Source organism: Notolepis coatsorum (assembly GCF_963971535.1).
Source record: "Notolepis coatsorum genome assembly, chromosome: 11".
Lineage (NCBI taxonomy): Eukaryota > Metazoa > Chordata > Actinopteri > Aulopiformes > Paralepididae > Notolepis > Notolepis coatsorum.
Window position 1 is genome coordinate 28,185,421 of NC_140175.1, and position 26,755 is coordinate 28,212,175.

Here is a 26,755-nt window from a genome sequence, read left to right on the forward strand (position 1 = left end):
TGTGTAGATTACGCTCCACTGGTCAGAGGGCGACTGCTGGGGCTGTAATGTCTGCTACGGCTGGAAACCTTGAACCACTCCCTCTCAGCCCAGGACTGTTGCTATGGAAACGACTAAAGTTTAGTGTTATGGACAGTTATTACTGTGTTGTGTGACTCATCGGTGCGCTGTACTCCCGGTGTTTCCTCGGTCGAGAAGGAAGAGGACGTTGTGACTCAGTCTGGTACAGGAGCAGGGTTATTATAGGTTTGTATTTTGCATTTGTTTTTAGTTTAGTTTCAATTTGTTTCCAGAGTGGGTTTGCTATGGTTTCAGTTTAGTTTTTATTAGGGATGCTCGATATTGTCTTTTTTACCGATACCGATATACCGATATTGTCCAACTCTTAATTTCCGATACCGATATCAACCGATATCAACCGATACCGATATATGCAGGGTTCCCCCCCCCCCAAGAAACGGAATAATTTCAGGTAATTAACATTACATATCTCTTGTTGTGGAATTAACACAACATTATGCATACTTTTGACAATAAATAAAATCAGAATGTGTTCTTACTTGCTTGCCTGGGTAAATAAAGGTTATAGAAATAAAATAAAATAAAAAAATTTAATTTTAATTTTAATTTTTGAAAACCGATACCGATATTTTCCGATATCACATTTTAATGCCGATATCGGCCGATAATATCGGACATCCCTAGTTTTTATTGATCATGAATGATCATTGCATTTATATAGCGCTTTTCTAGACACACCCAAAGCTCTTTACAATGTAGGGTGGAAATTGCCTCTTTCACCACCACTGTGTAGCACCCCAACCTATGGCTGTCTTACATTGGCACCAGGCACACATCACACTACACAATGGCTGAAAGGCTCAGGAGACAGGGATTGATACCAGCCAATTAAGGGGGAGGGATGATTAGGTGGTCTTGATGTCAAGAGACCTGATTGGGAATTTGGCCAGGAATGTCGGGGAACCCCCTACTCTTTGCGATAGGCGAATTCACTCCTCGGTTTAACATTTCATCTGAAGGACGGCACTCGCAACTGTACGGTGTCCCTGTCACCATAACACCGTTACTGCCAGGTCCAGAGGACAGAGTGTTCCCTGCTGGACAACACCACCACTTCCGGACAACGGCCTTGACCAGGCCTCAAACCGGTGATCTTCCAATCATGAGTCTGGAGCTCTACCCATGTACCCATGCTGACGGACAATTGTATTGTTTAAAATTGTTTATTTTTAGTTTTTTTTTTTTATCTACTTTTTCTCCCCATTTTTCTATTTTTCTCCCGTCCCCGATTTTTGCAATGTCCAATTCTACCCTCCCCTGTCTCGAACGTTGTTAGGCCATGCCTCCCACAAGCCGGCTGCAATGTGGACGAAGCCTTGCATCACGTGTCCCCTCCGGTACTCGAGGAGGCAGCCGTCGCACCTTTTCACCTGCACAGCGTGATCTCTCAGCGGCGAGGGTCTGCGTGGGAGGGACACGCCGCCCTCGTCGCTTCCTGATTCTACTGCGCAGGCGCACCAACCGACCTGTAGGAGTCGCTGTCCACAACGTCCGATCCCCACCCACCAGCTTCCCACCCCCTAATACTGCCAATTGTATTAGTATGAACGACCAGCCAAGCTGGTAGCACTAGCAACGCCGAGAGCTGGGCTCGAACCCAGCATATCCTGCGTTGGTGGCGAGCGCCTTGCCCACTGCGCCACCTAGCCACCCCAATTGTTTATTTTTAGTATAGTTTTTACTATTTTTCGTTTTTTGTTTTATTATAATATGGGTGGTACTTATCAGGGGCAAGATTTAAGAAGTTCAGAATAGGTGTTGTGTAACACAAACACATCACTTTGTGAAGGCAACTAACTTACAGTCATGTAGTAGAGATCCCGCCAATGCCACGTCATGCTTGCTGTGTTGACAAATTTGACATTTTCTGTATATTTATTATTTTATTTTTGTTTGTTATGTAAGTAGTACACAATATAGTTTCAGTTCGTTTTAGTTTTCTTCTAAAGTCTAGGTTTTTATTTGTATTTCAGTTAACTCAAATGTTTTGCTATACTGTAGTTATTTAGTTTAGTTTTAGTTAAATATAATTACCTTCTACAGCCGGAGAGTGTGAGAGAGTGTATGAAAATGTGAAAGAGAGAGACGAGATAGAGAGCTGTTGCAAATAACCTATACCACTTCCTTTCTGCACGCACGCACGCACACACACACACACACACACACACACACACACACACACACACACACACACACACGTACTGTATATGCACACACCTAAGTCATATCAGACAGCACAAGATATGTGGCGCTACTTCAAGTGTTCTTCAGTTAGGTGTCTGTGCTGCACTAGATTACAGCCCACTTGAAGTCACTCTGGATGCATATTTGAGATTTTAAAGGCACGCGTTAGTTCAAGTTTCTTTATTAGTTGTCATACAGAAGTACAGAATACTTTTATACAAAATGCTTCTTTCTGTTACGCTCCAGAGACTGTGCTAGACTAAAATAGATAAGTATAAAATAAAATAAGTATAGCAAGTAAAAAATAGAAGTCACGTACGTGGACACAAGTGTTCAGTATGTACATATGTACAATGTTCAATGCAGAGTAGAAGTAACTGAGTTACCATACAATATACTATACAATATACTAATATACAATATACTATATAGTGCAAAGCAGAAGTGGGATGAGGTACAGTTTAGGTACAATTTACAGTAAGGTGTAATGAGGTATGGGTTGTAGTGCACATTCTTTACCAATAAATATAAAGTGTGTTAGTGTCTAAAGTGTGTAAAGTGGGTGCTGCAGTGAGTTGTTTGTTTAAGTGAGTGTGTGCGTGTGGATGTGTGTGCTGTGAGTCCATTTGATGGTTGTTACACATAGTGTTATTGTTCGTTGAGCGTAGGCTTCATGTTCCTGTGTACGTGTATGTCTCAGACATATGCTCTACTTTGGCAGGACAATGATGAAGGATAACATGATGAAGGATAAGATGATGAAGGATAACATGATGAAGGATAACATGATGAAGGATAAGATGATGAAGGATAACATGATGAAGGATAAGATGATGAAGGATAAGATGATGAAGGATAAGATGATGAAGGATAACATGATGAAGGATAAGATGATGAAGGATAACATGATGAAGGATAAGATGATGAAGGATAAGATGATGAAGGATAAGATGATGAAGGATAACATGATGAAGGATAACATGATGAAGGATAACATGATGAAGGATAAGATGATGAAGGATAAGATGATGAAGGATAAGATGATGAAAGATAAGATGATGAAAGATAAGATGATGAAGGATAAGATGATGAAGGATAACATGATGAAGGATAACATGATGAAGGATAAGATGATGAAGGATAACATGATGAAGGATAAGATGATGAAGGATAACATGATGAAGGATAACATGATGAAAGATAACATGATGAAGGATAACATGATAAAGGATAACATGATGAAGGATAACATGATGAAGGATAAGATGATGAAGGATAACATGATGAAGGATAACATGATAAAGGATAACATGATGAAGGATAACATGATGAAGGATAAGATGATGAAGGATAACATGATGAAGGATAACATGATGAAGTATAAGATGATGAAAGATAACCTGATGAAGGATAAGATGATGAAGGATAACATGATGATGACAATATTTATTTATTGATAAAGGATTTGCACTACAACTCGTACACCTTACTGTAAATTGTACCTAAATTGTACCTCATCTCATTTCTGCTTTGCACTATAAAGTATTGTATATTAGTACACTGCATAGTATATTGTATATTATATGGTAACTCAGTTACTTCTATTCTGCATCGAACATTGTACATATGTCTATACTGAACACTGTGACCTCTTTTTTTTACTTCTAATTTACATGCTATACTATTTTATTTCATACTTATCTTGTCTAGCACAGTCTCTGGAGCGTAACAGTAAGAAGCATTTTGTATAAAAGTATTCTGTACTTCTGTATGACAACTATTAAAGAAACTTGAACTTGAAACTTGAATGATGAAGGATAACATGATGAAGGATAACATGATGAAGGATAACATGATGAAGGATAACATGATGAAGGATAACATGATAAAGGATAACATGATGAAGGATAACATGATGAAGGATAAGATGATGAAAGATAAGATGATGAAAGATAAGATGATGAAGGATAACATGATGAAGGATAAGATGATGAAGGATAACATGATAAAGGATAACCTGATCAAGGATAACATATATAATATATAATATTATATATATATAAGTTATATATATATAATTATTTACAATGCACTAGCCCTACTACACAACCCACAACATAAATCCCTCCAACCCTCCTTCCTTGTTATTTTGCTTATTTAATTGACTTTTAGCGTGTTTCATTCAGATTTTCCAGTGGGACCAGATCTCCAACACACAGACCATATGTCAATGGCAGCCATGCTGAGCGTTCTCTAGGGAGAGCATAAACAACTATTTAAATAGGGACCCATTCTTCTGGAGCGTAAACACAAGCGATCTGAACCGGGGCACTGCCGCTGCACTAAAAGCTTCTTTGTCCTCTATTCTTCTGCCCGTTTATCTTATGGAGGAAGGCTGTGGTCGGAGGAGGTTCCTTCTCAAGTTGCATGACTAACCATCAGCGTTTGAGCAAGAGCTGTCCATTCCTCTGCTCGCTGCCCACAACCACGGCAAGAATCCGCTCCTAACCTTGTTTAGAAGAGGGAAGTGCCTCGCGCTTGTGCATAGAGTCGTGGAATGCTGTAGTTAAACAGTAATATATATATATACAGTTTGCTCTCCCCTCTCTCGAGGGGCCCAGATGATGTTCAAAGCTCTGAATCATAGGGAACCGACTAGGCTGTGTCACATAAGGGAGTCTATCTTCTTTACTGATTTGGATGGCCAAGTCTGCCAATACTGAATTCTGAAAGTTCCCACACACACACACACCACTCTAATGGGATACAGCTGACTCTTTAACATTGAACGCATTCTAAAGTAATCAGGGGAAAGCGATCAGGAGGTATTTGGTATGAAGCTCATGGCTCAGGAATGGATAAAAGATCAAAACCTGGAACATTTTGTATAACTTTTTCCGAAGTGGACCTGGAGAAGGTCATGGAGTTGCGGGAGGTGCTGCTGCCCACATAGCTGATGTATGGCTGTGCAAACAAATCTCTTGCTAAAATGGGCCTTTCTGCACATGGGTAGTCTATACCTACAACCAGAGGGAAGGTCTTTCTGCACGTGGGTAGTCTATACCTACGGTCAGAAGAAAGGTCTTTATGCACATGGGTAGTCTATACCTACAACCAGAGGGAAGGTCTTTCTGGACGGGGGGTAAAGTGCTAGCTAGTAGAGTGGGTGGTAATGGTCATGAATTTGCTTTGTGGATCAGGGATGAGGTGGCACAATCAGATGGGTGGGAATACCAATGTGTGTATGGCAAACGGTAAATGGTGCATTATGTGTTTCTTTCAGTATTTCTGTAGAGGAATATTATATGAATGAATAGTGAATCAGAATCACTAATATATTCATTGTTTTACCATAGAAACAATATGTATATGGTTATTTATATAGTAATTGACTATAGTATTTCTCACATCATATTTTAATTGATTAGTATAAGGTACTGTATATTAAGATCATTTTTTGTTAAAAAGAATAATGAAAACCATTAAGGTAAAGCTGTGCTATGCAAGCTATTCTTTTCTTTACGCAGAACTATTCAATTACCAAGCATAATCTTACCTACATTGAAATGGTTCTACTACTGTACCTTTAATATACTTGAAGTGTGTACTGTGCTGCTGTATTATCTAGGAAAATACAACTATCGGATCGGGACTCTATCGGCAGATACTCAATATCAAATGACTTGGATTGACTTGGACATCCCTAGATTTTTGTAATGTGTATTATGTAGTTTTCCCCCCTCACCTCTTCAAATTGGGAGGTACTGTAGATATGAAAATCCTTGTAGGCCTCAGAAGAAACTTGTATTCCACTCTGACTCAAAAAAAGCCAACCGTCAGAGATCTTCAGTACTGTGCTGCTCCTGGGCAACACACTAATGTTTCTCTGTGTCTGATCCAGCTTTGGGCAGTGACTCAGGGGAGGGGGTGGGGTAGTTTGGTTGACTCAACACTCAACGCACGGTATAGAGCGTAAATAGAACGGGTCACGTGACTGCTAGGAAAATAGAGGAGGTCTCACGCCCACCTCTGCAGGGTCGTATAGGAGCTGAGGAAGTTGGGTAAAAATCCCCCTTAATACCCCAATGAAGTGAACAAGGTCATTCCAGGACTTGGACCCCTCCCCCATTCACCCCGACCCCCTCTGTTCTTGTCCAGTCCCAGATCTGGAGAGTGAGCATGGGAGGCTTGTTGTGCCATCCTGGCTAATGGGGCTCGACACTGAGGCCCACGAAAAGGAGAAAGAAACTGAACACAACACAATTGAAGACAGCAGCTGCTTTATCCGGGGGAAAGAAGAATTTCCTTGGTGAAACATTTTTATCACCGAAATCATACGTCTACTCGGTGGAAAGCCTGTTTGTTGAGCTTTCCATCCAAAACTTTCCTACAGCTCTTGTTTAAAGAGAGATCCCTGAGTCCTCCTTCGACAGGGGACTGCAAACGATGACTCATTTCCTCCATGCGGGCCAGAGTGGGTCAGCTGCTCACCGGCTCTCACAGGCAGGACTCATCAGATAGCACTTCCTCCAGAACTCTACAGATAGTGGTATCGGCTGCTACACACACACTTAATATTCCCCCATCACGTCCCTATTGTGTTTACACAGTGTAATACACCACGCATAAGAGGAACAGAATCAAAAGCCAGGCTGTCATTTATGACATTTGTAAACACACACAGATGTTCTGTTATGGATGGTTATATTTTAAACTTCTCCATGGACACCGTATCCCACCGGACCATTACAGGTTCAAAGTGCATTATGTCCTCAGTGGTTTCAGCGGTCTCTCCATGTTTTATCATCATACGATATAGAATACAGTAAAGTATGATTAGTTACATCAATATTGTGCTGTCAGAACTATCTTATGTTTGCAGGTTAGGTATTTAATGTTCGCTATAGCCTATTACTAGGCCACCGTCATCTTATCAACCAGGTAATGCTCAAGTGAAAGCTAGTTCTATGTGTGAAACTCGTATTAGAAGTTGCTGCTTTCATACTCAAATGTCCCTATGGGGATGAATAAATATCCATCTTATCTTTTCTTATCTTATCTTATCTTATGCCTGATTGACACCTTTTTATGTCTCATTGTGGCCTCAGCTTTCATCTGATAGCAAGCAGGCACTTTTACCGGCAGGCATAGGCAACCTGGCAGAGATGTGTGCTCTACTGTCATTGTCATGGTGCTTTTTCATTCAAAAGGGTATAATAACATTTCTATCCCACAATCTTTAAATTAACTTAAAAAAAATGTGACGACATACAGGCTATAATAATAAGATTTGTATACAGTATATCGTATCGTTGACAACCTTTGTATGGATCCATACCATCCAGATATGCTTAATATTCAGTGTAGCTCCCAGCCCTAACACACACAGACATAAATACACACACACGCACACACACACACACACACACACACACATGAATTCACGCACACACTTACGCAGACACACACACACACACACACACGCACACACACACACACACACACACACACACACACACACACACACACACACACACACACACACACACACACTAATCCAATTATACATAACATTCAAATATTCCAGAGATTCAACGTGGTTGAAGGCAAGGACAGTTACAAAGGCCATTGTCTCTCTGCCACATGACCAAATCTCAATATTTGTTTTTGCCCCCAACCCCCCCAGCCACTCCCCACACTGAGCAACGTGGCAATTGTTTAAAGTCTGGGTGGATCCGGTGGCGTCAGTCATCTGTCCCCCTCACAGCTGAGTGTGGATCATCAGACACAACACTTGTCCCCCTGACTGGCTGCCAAAGGGGCTGTCTGCTCTTTCACACACACACACACACACACACACACACACACACACACACACACACACACACACACACACATACATACACGCGCACACACACACACACACACACACACACACACACACACACACACACACACACACACACACACACACACACACACACACACACACACACACACACACACACACACACACACACACACACACACACACACACAGACTTTCACCCAAATTCACACACGTTTTGCATTGAGAGACTAATTGATTTCCTCTTAGTTTGGATTCATAGGGATTATCTAGTTGTATGTTTATATGGAGACATGCCTTTGAAGAGATAAGAGAAGAGTCTCTGAATGGCCCTGGTTCCAAGTACAGTTGTACAGTAAAGACCAAGTATGGCTTTGTCAGTATTCCAATGTACAGTGTACAGTGTCGTCGTCCCCCCTACCCAACCCCCCCCCCCCCCCCCCCACCTCCAATGTACAGCCCCACCCAACCCCACCCGCCACCCCACCTACCCAACCTCCTCCAATGTACAGTTTCTATGTCAAATGTATATACACTCTTTTTCTGGACACTTTTTGTATCACAAACAGTACTGTATTTGCAAATCTGGTATGTCATAAATGTATAGATGTAGCAGTACTGTCTATCTGTATGTCATGTATCTCATATGATGAATTGAAAATGGGGGACCCTGATGTAAACAAGACGAAAGTCTTTCTCTGGTCTGCATCCCCTTAAAAATTGTATGTATTGAGCTGTAGGCCTACTGTACCCATTCTGCAATCTGTTAATAAACTTTTCAATCAATCAATCAATACTGTAGTAGTGTGTACACAGTATATAGACAGGAGAGCGTATCTGAAAACTCTCTTGCTGAGTATAGTCCTATAATTTATCATTCTGCAGTAAAACTACTCTCCTCAATTGATGCTGCCTGTGTAGCTGCGTGTGTAGCTGCATAAATGTAGGCCAAACGCAGTTACATCAAACAGAATAAGACCAATCACGCCCGTGAGGCCAATTTGGGGCATCAATTGTATTCGTCATCCAGATCCCACTGTCTTTCCATATATGGCATCATCACCAGGACATTTGGGCGATATCATCCCTTTGCGCATCTCTTTCAACAAGTGTGCTCTAGGCACAGACATGACACCAGATCCTTGCGTGACAATCAATACACATTGCGTAATTGCTGCAGAGCTCAGTGCGGAGAAAATGCATCGCATAATAATAACGGTCTGGTTATTATAGCCTTTTTCTGCGAGTAGCATCATTGTATATATTACATCATTCATGAAAATAGAGAAATAATTGTACCAATTCGGTTTAGCTGCAGTATCAAATGACAGGTTTCAGCCTCTGTGAGTTTAGTTTACATAATATGGGTTGATATCTCGTTGCAAATATTGAGTTGTATTATTCGCTTACCGAATGTTGAACGATAGAGAGACACTGCGGGCGGCTGTGGGGGTTTTGCTGCCGAGACTGAAGAGAGAGAGGCTTTGATTCGGCTGCAGGACAGTCTCGCAGAAAAGCGTCTGGTTTGAGCCGCTGGGCAACACCCCGTGACGACACTCCCAGCCTCAGCGTCCAATAGTACCCAGCTGCAGCTCCGGAGAACAGCGCTTACAAGCCCCCGCACATACAAGGCCGCACATAGCAACCCCTCGCTTCCATTGGCTGATTTTGGTCACGTGATTTTGGCACGTTGCACTGCGGGATTGATTGATTGATTGATTGAAAACTTTATGGTGACGTGATTTTGTGTCACGTTGCACGTTGCACTGCGGGATTGATTGATTGATTGATTGAAAACTTTATTAACAGATTAACAGATTGATTGATTGATTGAAAACTTTATTAACAGATTGTAGAATGGGTACACGTGACCTGACCGATTGATTGATTGATTGATTGATTGATTGATTGATTGATTGATTGAAAACTTTATTAACAGATTGCAGAATGGGTACAGTGACCGATTGATTGATTGATTGATTGATTTATTGATTGATTGATTTATTGATTGATTGATTGATTGAAAACTTTATTAACAGATTGCAGAATGGGTACAGTGACCGATTGATTGATTGATTTATTGATTGATTGATTTATTGATTGATTGATTGATTGAAAACTTTATTAACAGATTGCAGAATGCAGTACAGCTCAATACACACAATTGTTAAGGGGATGCAGACCATGCAGTACTGTTACATTTGTGACATACAGTAAATATATACAAGGGGGAGGGAACTGTACATTTATGATGAATTGAAAATGGGGGACCCTGATGTAAACAAGACGGAAGTCTTTCTCTGGTCTGCATCCCCTTAACAATTGTGTGTATTGAGCTGTACTGCAGATATATTTCAATTGCCTTACTTATTTACATAAGTATTATAGGCCTACAGCAGTATTGTACAGACAGTCTGTGTGAAGTCTGTGTGGTTATCCAGCTGCACAAAGGCAGAGCAAGAGGCTCTACAGAGGGTGGTGAAGGCGGCAGGCAGGATTGTCGGGACTCCTCTATCAAACATCACCTCCGTCTTCACCTCCCGCTGCCTCCACCGCTCCAAGTGTATCATCAAGGACCAGTCTCACCCAGCACATCACCTCTTTCAGCTCCTTCCCTCAGGGAGGAGATACCGGTCCATACATGCCAAGAGTTAAAGATTTAAGAACAGCTTTTTCCCCCAAGCAGTCAGACTGTTAAACGCTCATTGACTGACCCCTCACGTGCACCATGCACTTACCTGGACTTGATAATCACTGTTACCACTCATCATGCACTTTATTTAAAATATTCTGTTATGTACAGTGTTATATGTGTTTCATGTATGTATATATTGTACTACGGTCTGTGGGAGCTCCCCTGAAATTTCACTCACGGTCATATAAGAGTTTTAATGTAGACGGTTTTATTAATGAAATGTTGGGTATAAACTGGGAGGAGGTATGTTGTGAGGATGACCCAGAGGTTGCACTGGACTTATTTATGTCAGAAACAAATCAGCCCCATGGATAGATAGTAGCTTTTAATGAATTTTAATGAATGAGAGAGACATACTGTAGCCAAAAAAGCATCAGTGTGTTCCAGTTCTGCAGATGACAGACAAAAGTACCGTTCCTTACGTAATCAAGTCACAAAGTTAAATAAGGTGAGAAAAAGGGAATATTTTAAACCATGGTTATATGATGTGAGAAATGATGGTAAAAATCTATGGAATGTTTTAAATCAAATTATGGGTAGAAAATCCAATGTCTGTACACCTTTTGTTGAGTCATATGGAATTGTCCTAACCAAACCATGTGATATTGCCAACCATTTTAATGATTTTTATGCAAGTAAGATATCTCAGCTCAGGCAGGGAATGCACATCTCAAACAATACAAAATCAAATGACATAATTAAGAATATCATAATGAAAGATAAAGGGTGTACATTTGATTTTCAACAGGTTGAGGTTAGTGATATTGAAAGGTTACTCCAGGCTCTACCTGACAGCAAGTTAGCTGGCACAGACAACTTGGATAGTAAATTATTGAGAATTACTGCTACGATCATAGCAAGTCCAGTGTCATATTATTAATAGATGTATACAAGTGGGACTATGTCCAAAGATATGGAAGGAGGCTAAGGTTACTCCTTTACCCAAAGACTCCAAATCAGTTTTTAATGAGGGCAACTCCAGACCTAATATAGAAAATGTAATGTACATATACGTTGTATACATCTATTAATAATATGACACTGGACTTGCTATGATCGTAGCAGTAATTCTCAATAATTTACTATCCAAGTTGTCTGTGCCAGCTAACTTGCTGTCAGGTAGAGCCTGGAGTAACCTTTCAATATCACTAACCTCAACCTGTTGAAAATCAAATGTACACCATTTATCTTTCATTATGATATTCTTAATTATGTCATTTGATTTTGTATTGTTTGAGATGTGCATTCCCTGCCTGAGCTGAGATATCTTACTTGCATAAAAATCATTAAAATGGTTGGCAATATCACATGGTTTGGTTAGGACAATTCCATATGACTCAACAAAAGGTGTACAGACATTGGATTTTCTACCCATAATTTGATTTAAAACATTCCATAGATTTTTACCATCATTTCTCACATCATATAACCATGGTTTAAAATATTCCCTTTTTCTCACCTTATTTAACTTTGTGACTTGATTACGTAAGGAACGGTACTTTTGTCTGTCATCTGCAGAACTGGAACACACTGATGCTTTTTTGGCTACAGTATGTCTCTCTCATTCATTAAAATTCATTAAAAGCTACTATCTATCCATGGGGCTGATTTGTTTCTGACATAAATAAGTCCAGTGCAACCTCTGGGTCATCCTCACAACATACCTCCTCCCAGTTTATACCCAACATTTCATTAATAAAACCGTCTACATTAAAACTCTTATATGACCGTGAGTGAAATTTCAGGGGAGCTCCCACAGACCGTAGTACAATATATACATACATGAAACACATATAACACTGTACATAACAGAATATTTTAAATAAAGTGCATGATGAGTGGTAACAGTGATTATCAAGTCCAGGTAAGTGCATGGTGCACGTGAGGGGACAGTCAATGAGCGTTTAACAGTCTGACTGCTTGGGGGAAAAAGCTGTTCTTAAATCTTTAACTCTTGGCATGTATGGACCGGTATCTCCTCCCTGAGGGAAGGAGCTGAAAGAGGTGATGTGCTGGGTGAGACTGGTCCTTGATGATACACTTGGAGCGGTGGAGGCAGCGGGAGGTGAAGACGGAGGTGATGTTTGATAGAGGAGTCCCGACAATCCTGCCTGCCGCCTTCACCACCCTCTGTAGAGCCTCTTGCTCTGCCTTTGTGCAGCTGGATAACCACACAGACTTCACACAGACTGTCTGTACAATACTGCTGTAGGCCTATAATACTTATGTAAATAAGTAAGGCAATTGAAATATATCTGCAGTACAGCTCAATACACACAATTGTTAAGGGGATGCAGACCAGAGAAAGACTTCCGTCTTGTTTACATCAGGGTCCCCCATTTTCAATTCATCATAAATGTACAGTTCCCTCCCCCTTGTATATATTTACTGTATGTCACAAATGTAACAGTACTGCATGGTCTGCATCCCCTTAACAATTGTGTGTATTGAGCTGTACTGCATTCTGCAATCTGTTAATAAAGTTTTCAATCAATCAATCAATCAATAAATCAATCAATCAATAAATCAATCAATCAATCGGTCACTGTACCCATTCTGCAATCTGTTAATAAAGTTTTCAATCAATCAATCAATCAATAAATCAATCAATCAATAAATCAATCAATCAATCAATCAATCGGTCACTGTACCCATTCTGCAATCTGTTAATAAAGTTTTCAATCAATCAATCAATCAATCAATCAATCGGTCAGGTCACGTGTACCCATTCTACAATCTGTTAATAAAGTTTTCAATCAATCAATCAATCTGTTAATCTGTTAATAAAGTTTTCAATCAATCAATCAATCAATCCCGCAGTGCAACGTGCAACGTGACACAAAATCACGTCACCATAAAGTTTTCAATCAATCAATCAATCAATCCCGCAGTGCAACGTGCCAAAATCACGTGACCAAAATCAGCCAATGGAAGCGAGGGGTTGCTATGTGCGGCCTTGTATGTGCGGGGGCTTGTAAGCGCTGTTCTCCGGAGCTGCAGCTGGAAGCATCTCTCAGCGACTGCAAATGCGCGCACACGCACACGCACGCGCGCGCGCGCGCACACACACACACACACACACACACACACACACACACACACACACTATATGATGTGGGCTAAAGCGCGCCGTCTAGTGGTTCTGTATGTAGCCTATAGACATACCAGATAATAATCATCGACCGGCTGTTGCAAACACAGCATTTTAGAAAGAGAATGCAGGGAGCGGCTCGGCGCTCCTACTTTTTTATTTATTTATTTTTACATTAGGGGGGGGGGTGCTAAGATCCATAAACCAACGCCAAAAAGGAATACACGGGCAATAATGTATGAACTCCATGGAATAATAATAATGGGAGACCCTGATGTAAACAAGACGAAAGTCTTTCTCGTCTGCATCCCGTATTGAGCTTACTGTACTGTACCCATTCTTCTGCAATCTGTTAATAAAGTTTTCAATCAATCAATCAATAATACACAGGAAAAACTGGGGAGTCATTTTCCCAGAGTAATTATTATGGAGTTATTATTTTCCTCTCAAGTAGTCATATATTTACTCCATTTGGGGCATAATCATTGCCTGTGGCCAATAGAGTGAGAGTAAAGTTCCAGAAGAGTTTCTATTGGAGAGTAATACAGCATTGGTCACGCCTACTATCAATATAATTTCCAAAGGTGACGATCTCTCTCGGCAAGTCGTCGCTTCAAGCTCAGGTATAGCAGCAAGAGCGCAATACAGCGATATTTTCCTTCTCTTGGATCAAGTTGGATGCCAAATACCAGGTAAGATTATTATTATTATTTGTTAATTTATTAAACAGCAATGTGTTTAACTAATTTGCAACATTACAGCTATAGCCACAGAGCCATCTATCATGCAGGATGATGTTAGCGTTAGCAGGCACGCTATTAAATAAACGTTTTACAGTTTTATGGACAATAACTTAAGAACAGGTACGTCGGTGCAACACGAGTATTTAATTATCAACAGTATTGCTATCAGGGACAGTGCACATTAATCAACATGTCGGTTTTCATGTAAAATGTATATGAGCTAGTGTTAGCCAGAAGCTAATTTCCACCTGCATGCGGCTATACCTGTATAGGCCTGAGACCATACCTGTAGACCATGCCTGTAGGCTGTTGTTAAAAGTAGTGATATAACTATATCCATACAAAAACTGACGTATTAAGAACATACAAGACAAGTAGACATAGTACAGGAGATGGAACAATTATATGTTACATGTTGGCGGATTTTGCTGAAACGGTGGCAGAGACGACGTGTGTTTTTACTCTAAATAGAGTCACGTAAATTTGCGTAGGTTAAGTCAAGTCAAGTCAAGAGTTTTAATTGTCACGGCATACAGGTATACAATGAAATGCGGGTGGTCTTGCCCGCAACGATGTGCAATACAGTGGTACATATAATAGAATCAAAAGAAGAAACAACATTGTGCAGTAACAGGTAGCAGGTAACATGGAGTGACATCTCGGTATCTGTACATAGTTATTTACAGAGCATGTGTGACATGCTAGTTAGCTTTGGTAGTGCAATACACTGTTCCTGTTATTCTAATTTAAAGTGTCCTTTCCTTTGGCCATAAGTGTGCGTGTGTGCGACATGAGTGTGTGCCCGCTCATGTTAAAGTGTTAAGTGGCTGCTCGTGTGTGAGCGTGCACAGTGTGCGTGTCGTGTAGGGATGGGAATTGATAGGATTTTATCGATACGATTCCATTATCGATTCTGCTTATCGATTAGATTCTTTATCGATTCCCTTATCGATACCTGATCAATTTATAATTTAAATAAATAAATTGGAAATGCAACAGAACTACATTTAGTCATTTAGCTGACGCTTTTATCCAAAGCGACTTACAAGTTCTGTACGACAAGCCATCAGGAAGGGCACAACTCTATCAGCTGAGCAACAATGTTCATCAAAGTGTTGAGTGCTACAGTGTAGGTTAGTTTATTAGGACAAGTGCATGACAGTACGGTTAGTTAGGGTTAGATATATTTTTTTTTATTCAGATAATGGTTGAAGAAGTGCGTCTTTAGTCGACGGCGAAAGATTGGACGTGATTCGGCTGTCCTAACTGGGGTGGGTAGTTCATTCCACCATTGTGGGGCAAGGACTGAGAATAGGCGACTTCTCTTTGATGACCCTCCCGGAGCTCGGATAGGAGTAGGTCTGAGGCGGCCAGAAGATGCAGAGCGTCGGGGTCTAAGCTGGTTAGAATAACAACATGCAACTTGACATTTCTGATTGTCATTTATTGTTGAGCCCCCATGTCAGAAAAATACAAAAACTGTAAAAAATAAAACATTAACTATAGCCTACACTTAAATAAAATAATGTATTTGAGATTCTCTTAAAATGTATTTATTTTTTTTATTCTTAAACTAATTTAATCTATTGAATAACAGGTTGTTATTCCTCTGACTTCTGTCTCACTCACACTCACACTCTCTCTCTCTCACACACACACACACACACACACACACACACACACACACACACACACACACAGAGAGAGAGAGAGAGCTCCCTCCCCGGGCCCCTGTCCTTTATGTATTGGCTTGTGTTGCTACACGGACACATTTGTATGTTGCACCACTGTACTTCCTGGCTTACAGACGTGTAAATAAGCACTCACGTCTCTCATTATATGTGAACTAAAGAGTACAAGGTTTACACAACAGCCCCCACCTGCTGTTTTATTGTATTTGTACCTGTACTATCCGCTGTCAGCTGTTTATCTCTCTTTGTGAGCTTGATTAAATAGCGTTAGCTCACGTTAGCTCACGTTAGCTCCGCGGCTAATTTTAGCTCACCCTGATCTAAATCAATGACTAGGGTTCTAAAGCATTCAAGTAGTTTTCACTGCACATAGAAGTAGCCAAACAGCGGGAGCATTTCGGGAGCATATTACCAAAACCCAGGCAATTTCGATCCCTTAAGGAATCAAATAGAGTCTGCCATGGCTACATGCTAACGTAACGTGATTGCGCAACTGTAGGCAGCGATAAGGGAATCGAAAGTCACAGGAGCCACACGGTTCCAGGCATCGGCCAATGGGAACCGGTTTTCGATTCCCATCCCTAGTGTCGTGTGTGTGTTCATGTGTGCTTGTGTGTGGACAGTTCAATGTTCTGAGCACTCAATGTTCATTGTTCATGGCTCTGATGGCCTGGGGGAAGAAGCTGAGCCTAAGCCGCTCTGTCCTAGTAGCTGGGGTTCGCAGGCGTCTGCCTGACCTCAGCAGCTGAAACAGGCTGTTATTGGGGTGGTGAGGGTCTTTCATTATGCTGCAGGCTCTGGATTTGCACCTCTTGTTGTATAGAACCTGCAGGGGGGGTAGTGCAATACCCGTGGTACACTCGGCTGAGCGCACCACTTTCTGTAGGGCCTTCTTGTCCTGTGCCGTGCTGTTTCCATACCAGGCAGTGATGTTTCCGGTCAGGATGCTCTCTACAGCTCCTGAGTAGAAGGACTGGAGTATCTTCCCCGATACTCTGAACTTCCTTAACTGTCTCAGGTGGTAGAGACGCTGTTTCGCCTTCTTTACTACTGTGTCTATGTGTGTTGACCATGTCAGGTCCTCTGAGATGTGGACCCCCAGGTACTTGAAGCTGCTCACCCTGTCCACGGTAGCCCCGTTTATCATCAGTGGTGTGTGTGTCTCCTGCTGTCCTCTCCTATAATCCACGATCAGTTCCTTGGTTTTGCCAATGTTCAGGAGCAGGCTGTTGTCCTGGCACCAGCGTTCCAGTACCTCAACCTCCTCCCGGTAGGCCTTCTCGTCGTTGTCCGAGATCAGCCCCACCACCACAGTGTCATCTGCGAACTTCACTATGGAGTTGGAGCTGAACTTGGCCACACAGTCATGTGTGTAGAGTGAGTACAGCAGGGGGCTCAGAACACAGCCCTGGGGGGACCCGATGCTCAGGGTGATGGTGTTGGAGGTCTGACCCCCCACCCTGACCGCCTGGGGTCTTTCGCTCAGAAAGTCCAGTACCCAGGCGCTCAGGGCGGAGCTCAGACCTAGCTCGATCAGCTTGTCCACCAGTCTGGTGGGGACTATGGTGTTGAACGCTGAGCTGTAGTCAATGAACAACAGTCTCACATAGCCCCCCTTCTGACGGTCAAGGTGCGAGAGGGTGCTGTGCAGTACCTGGGAGACCGCGTCGTCGGTGGACCTGTTTGTCCTGTATGCAAATTGCATAGGGTCCATATCACTGGGGAGGGAGGCACAAATGTGGTCCTTGACCAGCCTCTCGAAACATTTCATGACCACAGAGGTGAGTGCCACCGGTCTGTAGTCATTTGGACATGCTGGGGAGGGTTTCTTCGGCACAGGGATGATGGTAGACATCTTGAAGCAGGCAGGGACCACTGACTCCGCCAGTGATTGATTAAATATGGCGGTGAACACAGGGGCCAGCTGGTTGGCACAGGTCTTGAGTATACGTCCTGTTATGCCATCTGGGCCAGCAGCCTTCCTGGTGTTCACCTGCATAAATGCTCTTCTCACACTGTGTTCCGACAACGAGAGAGCGTCCCCCCCCCCTCGCGGTTGCCCCCCCCCCTCCACAACAGCCGGCGCGCCAGTGACGTCACTAGCCGGAGAGCCAGCAGCGCCACTGTCTACACCAAACCGAGCGTAGAAGGTGTTGAGCTTGTCCGCGAGGGAGGCGTCGTCGCTCCCCATTGAGGGGGCGCTGACTTTATAGTCAGTTATTGTCTTCAGTCCCTGCCATAATCCTCTTGTGTCGTTTTGTGCCATTTGTGTCTCCAGTTTGTCAGCATATGTCCTCTTAGCAAGTTTGACAGCTTTGCGTAGAGTATAGACTGAAGCCTTATACTCCATGTTTCCTGACTCTCTACCCAGGTTGTAGGCGGTGGTACGAGAGTTCAGAGCTGCTCTAATAGTGTTATCCACCCACGGTTTCTGGTTTGGGAAAATCCGCACCGTTTTCCTGAGGACAATACCATCAGCTATTGTTGTTATGTAGCACACCACTATGTCTGCTAGTTCACTGACGTCACTGGCGCTTCCTATGAACATATCCCAATCCGTGTCTGCAAGCACGTCCTTGAGCGTGGCCTCTGATTCGTCGGTCCACTTCTTTGTCTCACGTGACACGACGGCGTCACGTGATCTCTGTTGATATGCCGGAAATAGCAAGATGGAGTCATGATCGCTCGAGCTTGTGGACCCCGTTAATGGCGGAGCGGCTACTGCCTTGTAACCCGCTTTGAACGGGGAATAGCAGTGGTCGAGTGTGTTCTTCCCTCTGGTGGAGCAAGCGATGTGCTGAAAAAAGGACGGCATCACTTTCTTCAGGTTGGCCTGGTTGAAATCGCCGGCCACTACCATCGCTGCGTCTGGGTGTTTGATCTGGTGTCTGTTGAGATGATCGTGTAGTTCGCCCAGCGCTTTGCCCGTATTCGCGTGTGGGGGAATATACACGGCAGTCATGACGACTGCTGTGAACTCCCTCGGGAGGTGAAACGGACGACATAGGATAGAAAGATGTTCCAAGTCCGGCGAACACGAGTTTGAGAGGACCTGCACCCCCTCGGGATTAACCCAGGAATTGTTCGTGATGAGGCAGACTCCGCCGCCGATGGTCTTTCCTGAGCCAGCGTTGCGATCTGCACGTAAGACTGTGAAGGCATCCGAGGGAGAGACGCTTTTGTCTGGGGTCGTCGACGTGAGCCATGTCTCTGTGAGACATATAATGTTGATGTCTCTCATCTCCCGGTTGACTGTTTTACTAGCGGTAAATGGACATAACAAGTTAATTTGACGCACTGTTCGGTTCAACAAGTGTTTATTTGAACCATTGTACTGGGTTGACTAATTTGAATGAATGCCCAACAATTCGCCTCTAGATTGTGGATTGACTCTTAATGCGGAACCAAACTGTCAATCGCTTGTTTCCGCCCAGACACTTTTCACTGTCGCTCGTTAACGGGTGCACGTGCACATAGATTTGTGAGACGCTCCATCACCGTAATGTTAGGCATGTGTGTTCTGCCTCCATGTATAATATAATGGAAACTTGTGGAACTAGATAGCCTCACAGTAAATTTCAGAGTAAATTTTACTCAAACTGAGTCAATTTGAGCCCAAGACGTGAGTAAAGTTTTACTCAGTTTGAGTAAAATGTACTCAGCGAAATGTACTGTATGGTGCTTTTGTAATATTTTCTAATTGTAACACTCCTCATAATGCATGAGTTGTTGTGCCCTGCTATATCATCTTAGTAACTGTTATTATTTATTTGCCATCAGATGCAGGCTGTACGTGTTAAACACATTGACCGGCAGAAATTCATCTGTTTTGAGGGCCAGTTGACCTTCACAACTTTTTTGGAGTGTGGTGAGTGAAACATTTTGCACAGCGTGCCGTTGGTTCTCAAAATGGCGTCCGCCTTGATAGTTAGGAACCAAATGGACCCTTATTGGTCTGTAACTCTGACGGTGTACAAATGGACCCCAACGTCCATTGTACACCGTCAAGAGTTAAATTAACATTGATTTTACAATATAAATTGGGGTCCCAAAGATAGAAATGCCATTAAATGGGTGCCCTTGGAATTAAAATGGTTGAGAATCACTGCTAGAGCCGTACAAATATTGTCTTATGGGGGTCCATGGCACATCTTTTCAAATGGGGGTCTGTGGGCTAATTGTCAATTTGGGGGGTCCTTGACATGAAATGTTTGAGAACTACTGCCCTATGCAACAACATACTGGGTATCAGTTTAGGCTTTCCCTGCATGTTAATTTAAGCTGTAGGCCTACAGTACAAAGCACAATCCATTTTATTTAGGATAGAGTGAACCAATCAATGTCTTGCACCCCTTCCTGACAGGCAGCGACGCGAGCGAGCATGATTGCGAAAATGATTAAAATGTATTCGTTTCAATCAGACTATCCTGACCTGCCGCGAGCTGTGTCTCTAGTTGAGCGATTACGCGGCCGAGTCACGCCCCTAAACACTTTTTATTGGTCAAGAATCGCAGGCTGCTTTGCCCCGGTGTGCTTCCAGGTAACACACACACAGACACACACGGACACGCGCCGCCTCATATCAGGACAATGTCGCGCACGATTTCGTCTCCAGTTCGCTCGCTCGCTGCCTGTCAGGAACCGGTGTTAAGTATGTCAATTAAGGCTGTCAATCTTCCTCATAATATCAAATTTTCAGTGGCTATTTTAATATCCTTTTTTTATGACATTTTAATTAATACAAATTAAATAAATTGCACAACAGATTTATCAATAAGCTTGTGCAATCTTGTTTTGTCTATAGTTGCCAAGAAATTTGAAATTCCTAGTACCTTGGACTTAAAGGTCTATGATGACTCAAACACTGAAGTCGACGACAAGGCGTTTCAGTTTCTTCTAAAGAAACCAGACCTGGGTGTGTTGGAGATTTGTTCACCCCAAGACTCAAATCCTGAAGGTGAGTTGCTAACATGGAGCCTTTTTTTCTACTTTTTCTCCCATTTTCTATATTTTCTCTCATCCCAATTTCGTATCATCCAATTCAACCCTCCCCTGTCACGAACGCTGTTTCTTGCCTCCCACAAGCCGGCTGCAATGTGGACTAAGTCATACATAGCACAAGTCCCCTCCGGTACTTGAGGTAACGGCAGTCGCATCTTTTCACCTGCGCAGCTCGATCTCTCAGTGTCGAGGAGTAACGCGTGGGAGGCTCACGCCATATATATAGATATAGATATATAGATCTATAGATATCTATGGCTCACGCTGCCCCCGACACTTCCTGATTCTACTGCGCAGGCGCACCAACCGACTTGTAGGAGTCGCTTGTTCACAACGCCCGATCCCCACCCTTCAGTTTCCCTCCCCGTAATACGGCCAATGTGTATTACTGCGGACGACCAGCTAAACTGAAAACAATGTGGAGAGCTGGATTCGAACACGCGAATCCTAGCGTCTCCACACTGGTGGCGAGTGCCTTGCCCACTACACCACCTAGCCGCCCGCTAACATGGAGCCTTATAGCCTCATCCATACAGTCCTGGCTGCTTGAAGCCTTTTTACAACGCATCCGCGTTTCCCGGTTCCCGTTTTTTCGCTCTGATTGGCCAGGTCATGTGACATGAGCGGCAATCGTGGGACGGCAAGTTTCTACACTGGTTAAGGGCACTCTTCGAAGTTGGTTAAGGTTAGAGTTTGTCTTAGAGCGTGACAGCAAGTTCTTTCGCCGGTTAAAGGGGAACTCCACTTTTTTTTGGAAATTAGCTTATTTAACATCTTCCCTGGAGTTAGACAAGAAGATGCATACCTTTTTTGTCTCTGTGCGTGCATTTTAGCTTTGGGAATAGACGCTCCGTTAGCATAGCATAGCTTCATCACTGGAAGTGAGGCAGGACAGTAGCCTTACAGTGCCTTACAGTGTATTGCAAGGTCTGACATTGACCAAACTTGATATGCATGACCTTGGTGGGCTCTAGGTCAACTCCTGAAAAGGGGGTCAATGTCAGACCTTGCAATCAAAAGTTAGGGGGCGCACTGAAATTATGGCAAGGGTTATTAGCCCCCTAACTTTTGATTGCAAAGTCTGACATTGACCCCCTTTTCAGGAGTTGACCTAGAGCCCACCAAGGTCATGCATATCAAGTTTGGTCAATGTCAGACCTTGCAATACACTGTAAGGCACTGTAAGGCTACTGTCCTGCCTCACTTCCAGTGATGAAGCTAAGCTATGCTAACGGAGCGTCTATTCCCAAAGCTAAAATGCACGCACAGAGACAAAAAAGGTATGCATCTTCTTGTCTAACTCCAGGGAAGATGTTAAATAAGCTAATTTCCAAAAAAAGTGGAGTTCCCCTTTAAGCTTAGGCACTCTTTCGAAGTTGGTTAAGGTTAGAGTTTGTCTTAGAGCATGGCGATAGAATGCCAGGTAGTTTGCAGGCTGTTCGACGCGGAAATGGGCAAACACGCTATTGGGCGCACATGTCACATGACTTGGCCAATCAGAGTGCCGGAAACGCGGATGCGTTGTAAAAAGGCTACACGTGTCCTGGCTAACCTAAAATGTCACACAGGTACTGTGTATTTTTGTACTTTGAAATGATCTTTGTATATGCCCAATGTAATGTAACGTGTGGATCCTTCCTAATCTAATGTGGCCTTTTTACATTACACTTGTCACAAACATTCCTCTCTTGCTAATCACACTTATATGTCTACATGATTGTTAGATTCAGTGAGGACCTCTGCAAGCAACTCCAGCCAAAGCTCCGTTCTCAGCTCTGGTGCAGACAATGAGGGGGAGTCTGATGACACCATCATTTTGCAGTCTAGTCCTGCTCCAAGAAACGGTGCTGACCTGACTCGTCTCACTCTGGTAAGCTTTGCATATGACTGTTTGAAATGGAGATGGTGACTCTGATAAAGGGGTAGCATGGGGATGGCCAAGTACAATTGGGGAGAAAATGGGGGGGGGGGGGGGGGGGGGGTCATGGTTTACATTTGTCACCTTAACCCTTTCACTGCCGCACAACAGCAGGTTAACCCTTTCACTGCCGCACTACAGAAGGTTAACCCTTTACTATCACACTACCGACAGTAACCGTCAGTAGTGTGATAGTAAAGGGTTAACCTTCTGTAGTGTGGCAGTGAAAGGGTTAAATATACTTGGCCACCAAATTTAGGGGCCTGTGGGAACAATGCTTAAAAATATGACTGTCTATCCATGTGTGTGTGTCCCCCCCCCCCCCTTTTTACTCCCACTTAGATAACTGAAAAGATTCTGAGGGACGCACCTGGAGGAGAGAGGATCATTGCCGATTATGCTCGGACAAAAACCCTAACGGATACCAGAAGACGCGACATGGTGAAGATATTGGTTGCGCACATGGCAAAAGAGCATGGGTATGTTGTCATCTAAACATTACGCACCCAATACACATTTTTGGTTTTTACTAAGATCCTCCTTTTTGCAGAATTGGTAAATGGTTATCCAAAGCGCTTTACATAGATTGTACAGAAGGCATTGGCACAGCAATACTTTTGTTTGGATCTCATACTTGTGTGTGTGTGCACTGTAGGACGAGTCCTTCAAGGCGTGTTAAAGAGGACTACGCAAAGGGCATCACTGCCTTATTCCCATACCTGGCCGATCCCCAGGGCAATTTGGGATATGTAAGTACATCAGGGAAAAGTGCAGAGAGACATTTCATCGGCGACTCGGTGCATGCGTGTGTGTTCCTGTGGGTCGCCCATCTTGCTTGTGTGTTAAAACTGCATGACAAATAAAGACTTCTAGTCTAACAATTATTATGTTTATAGTTCATTCTTGTTATATAATTTCTAGGGATGTTCGATATTGGCTTTTTTTACCGAAATCCGATATACCGATATTGTCCAACTCTTTAATTTCCAATACCGATATCAGCCGATACCGATATATGCAGGGTTCCCCCCCCCCCCAAGGAATAATTTCAGGTAATTAACATTAGGCTACATATCTCTTGTCGTGGAATTAACACAACATTATGCATAACATTATCCAATCACATGCATGGTACATAAAACACCAACCCCTTTACTCCTCACTTCTCTTCTCACTTCTAAAAGAAAAAGAGCTGTGAGGAGTACGATTTCAACTAAATATTTGTTAACATTTCTGTATGCTGACCATTTCTCCTAACCTCAACAATTTCAGAACCACAGATGTCCTACCTGTTGACCTTGATTTTAGCAATTCTTCAGAGAAGGGCATGTTTTAAGGAGAGAAATAAACACATTTACACATGCCCATTTAAACCAAATAACACTTTTTCTTGTGTTTTAGGAGCAGTATTACAATCCAGTAGATGGGAGTGGGTTTCTGGCATGGAGAGTGAAATCACTTCAAAAAGTAGCATCAGAGGGACAAAAGAAGAGCCGTAATGTTCAGCCACTGATCGGTATGTAATTTTGATTGTCCCAGTCCACTGTTTATCTAGCAACTGTGAAGATGGATCATTATAGTAAATGCATATCACTGGAAAGTATTGCAGCAGTATGTGTGGTTTCTACACTGTTACAGGTGGTCCAAATTCTGGCGACAGAGCCCCCTTCTGTGAGGAAAACCAGCTAACCACAGACACCCAGTGTCGTGAGGCCAGTGCACTGATGAAGCATACAACTGATGAAGCAATCATCAAGGAGAAGATGAAACAGACCTTCACCCATCGCCAAGAAATGGTGCATGACACTGAGAAGATATTTTATCTTGAGGCCTCTGATGCTCCAGTGTTTTTTGATAAGATGTTGTGTTTCATTTGCAAAAACTCTCAGGCAAATGCCAATTCACTGATGAGGCACTTGAGGATGATCCACGGACTTTGTTCAGGAAGGACACTTCGTCTTAAATGTGGTCAGCCTGGTTGTTTACATGTCTTTTGCACTTTTTCTGGGTTTCGAAAGCATCTTAAAGCACGTCATCAACCATGTGATGATCCTGGTGAAGGCCGCTCTACAGCTGAACATTTAGCTGAAAGTTATGTTGATGACTTCAGGCAGTGCCCCTTCTGACCCAGTCCTTCCAGTCCTTCTTAATATAGTCTTGTAGACAGCTGTGCTGCAACAGTAGCTGAACTTAAAGTGGCAGGTGTAGGTGAAACAATAATCAACTCTTTGGTAACTTCAATGGAAGTGATTGTTGATGATATCCATAATCAAGCAAAACAATATGTGAAGCAGTGTCTATCTTTACAGGAAAAAGTGAGGTTGAGTGTAAAATTGATCAGTGTTTTGAAGAAATTGAAAATCCTTTTGTATCTTAAATTCTGAAACTAAGAGAAGGCAATATTTTACAGAGAAGTGGGGAAGGGTAGACCCAGTTGAATAGATTTGATACCCTGCGCAATCGGACTACTGGAATTTATGATCAGGCTGTTGTTACTGATAAATGTGTTTATATCCCAATTTTGAAAACATTAGACTTTATTTACAAACACCCTAATATAGAAGAGATGATGCAGAGTGATTCCAGTTTAAGAGAAGATCTTCTTAATGACTTGTGTGATGGAGAGTTTTTCAAGAGTCATCCTTTATTTTCAAAACAGAAGCATGCAATTCAGGTGCAGCTTTTCTATGATGATTTTGAATGCGCCAATCCGTTGGGGAGTAAAAAGGGAATAAGGGAATACATAAATTAGGAGCAATCTATTTCACCTTGCGTAATTTTTCTCAAGTACAACTCAATTCTGCTTAATATTCATTTGGTCGCTTTATTCCATGCCCAAGACATTAAAATACTTGCTCCACTTGTGGAAGATATTAAAATACTGGAGAAGGATGGAATTAAGGTCCCATTGTATGATCAGCCAGTGTATGGAACTATTGTCCAAGTTACAGGTGACAACCTTGGTATTCACTGTTTGTTTGGTTTCGTAGAATCATTCAGTGCCAGATATTGTTGCCGCTTTTGTCTTGCTGAGAAAGAGGACTTTCAGACAGAATTCAAAGAAGATTCACCCAAGATAGTTTTGCGAACTCGAGCACTTCATGCAGAACACATGTGATGGGAGATAAACGTTCTTGCATTCTAAATTCCTTGCAGTACTTCAATACATGTGACAATTTCTCTGTCGATATTATGCATGATATCTTGGAGGGCGTGGCACAATATGAAATGAAACTGCTAATACTACACTTGATTAAAAACTACACAACATCAAAGGAAATAGACTTGAGAATTAAGAGCTTTAACTATGGTTACCTGGAACAAAACAACAAGCCACATGCATTGAAGTTAGTAGAGACCTCAAATGACTTGGGGTTAAATGCAATCCAATCTTGGTGTTTACTTCGCAATCTACCACTTATCTTTGGAGACTTGGTTTGTCCAAATGATCAACACTGGTATTTGCTTCTGCTGTTGCTTCAAATAGCAGATATTGTATTTTC

The 26,755-nt window shown here is 42.5% G+C and overlaps 2 protein-coding genes across 2 annotated transcripts in view; one reads left to right on the forward strand and one right to left on the reverse strand.

Moving 5' to 3' along the window:
* gsna (gelsolin a) overlaps nt 1-26,755 on the reverse strand; it is a 112,131-nt gene that overhangs the window by 40,462 nt on the left and 44,914 nt on the right. The window contains exon 2 of the mRNA XM_084325188.1: nt 9,524-9,553. The gene's annotated coding sequence lies outside the window, so the exon portion shown is untranslated. The remainder of the gene's footprint in view (nt 1-9,523; nt 9,554-26,755) is intronic.
* Nucleotides 14,489-26,598, forward strand: LOC311236910 (uncharacterized protein). Its single transcript, XM_084324711.1, has 8 exons — nt 14,489-14,591; nt 20,114-20,201; nt 21,138-21,290; nt 23,059-23,204; nt 23,595-23,731; nt 23,908-24,001; nt 24,654-24,768; nt 24,891-26,598. The coding sequence occupies exons 2-8, from the start codon at nt 20,114-20,116 to the stop codon at nt 25,376-25,378; spliced, it is 1,221 nt and encodes a 406-aa protein (XP_084180837.1). The 5' UTR covers nt 14,489-14,591; the 3' UTR covers nt 25,379-26,598.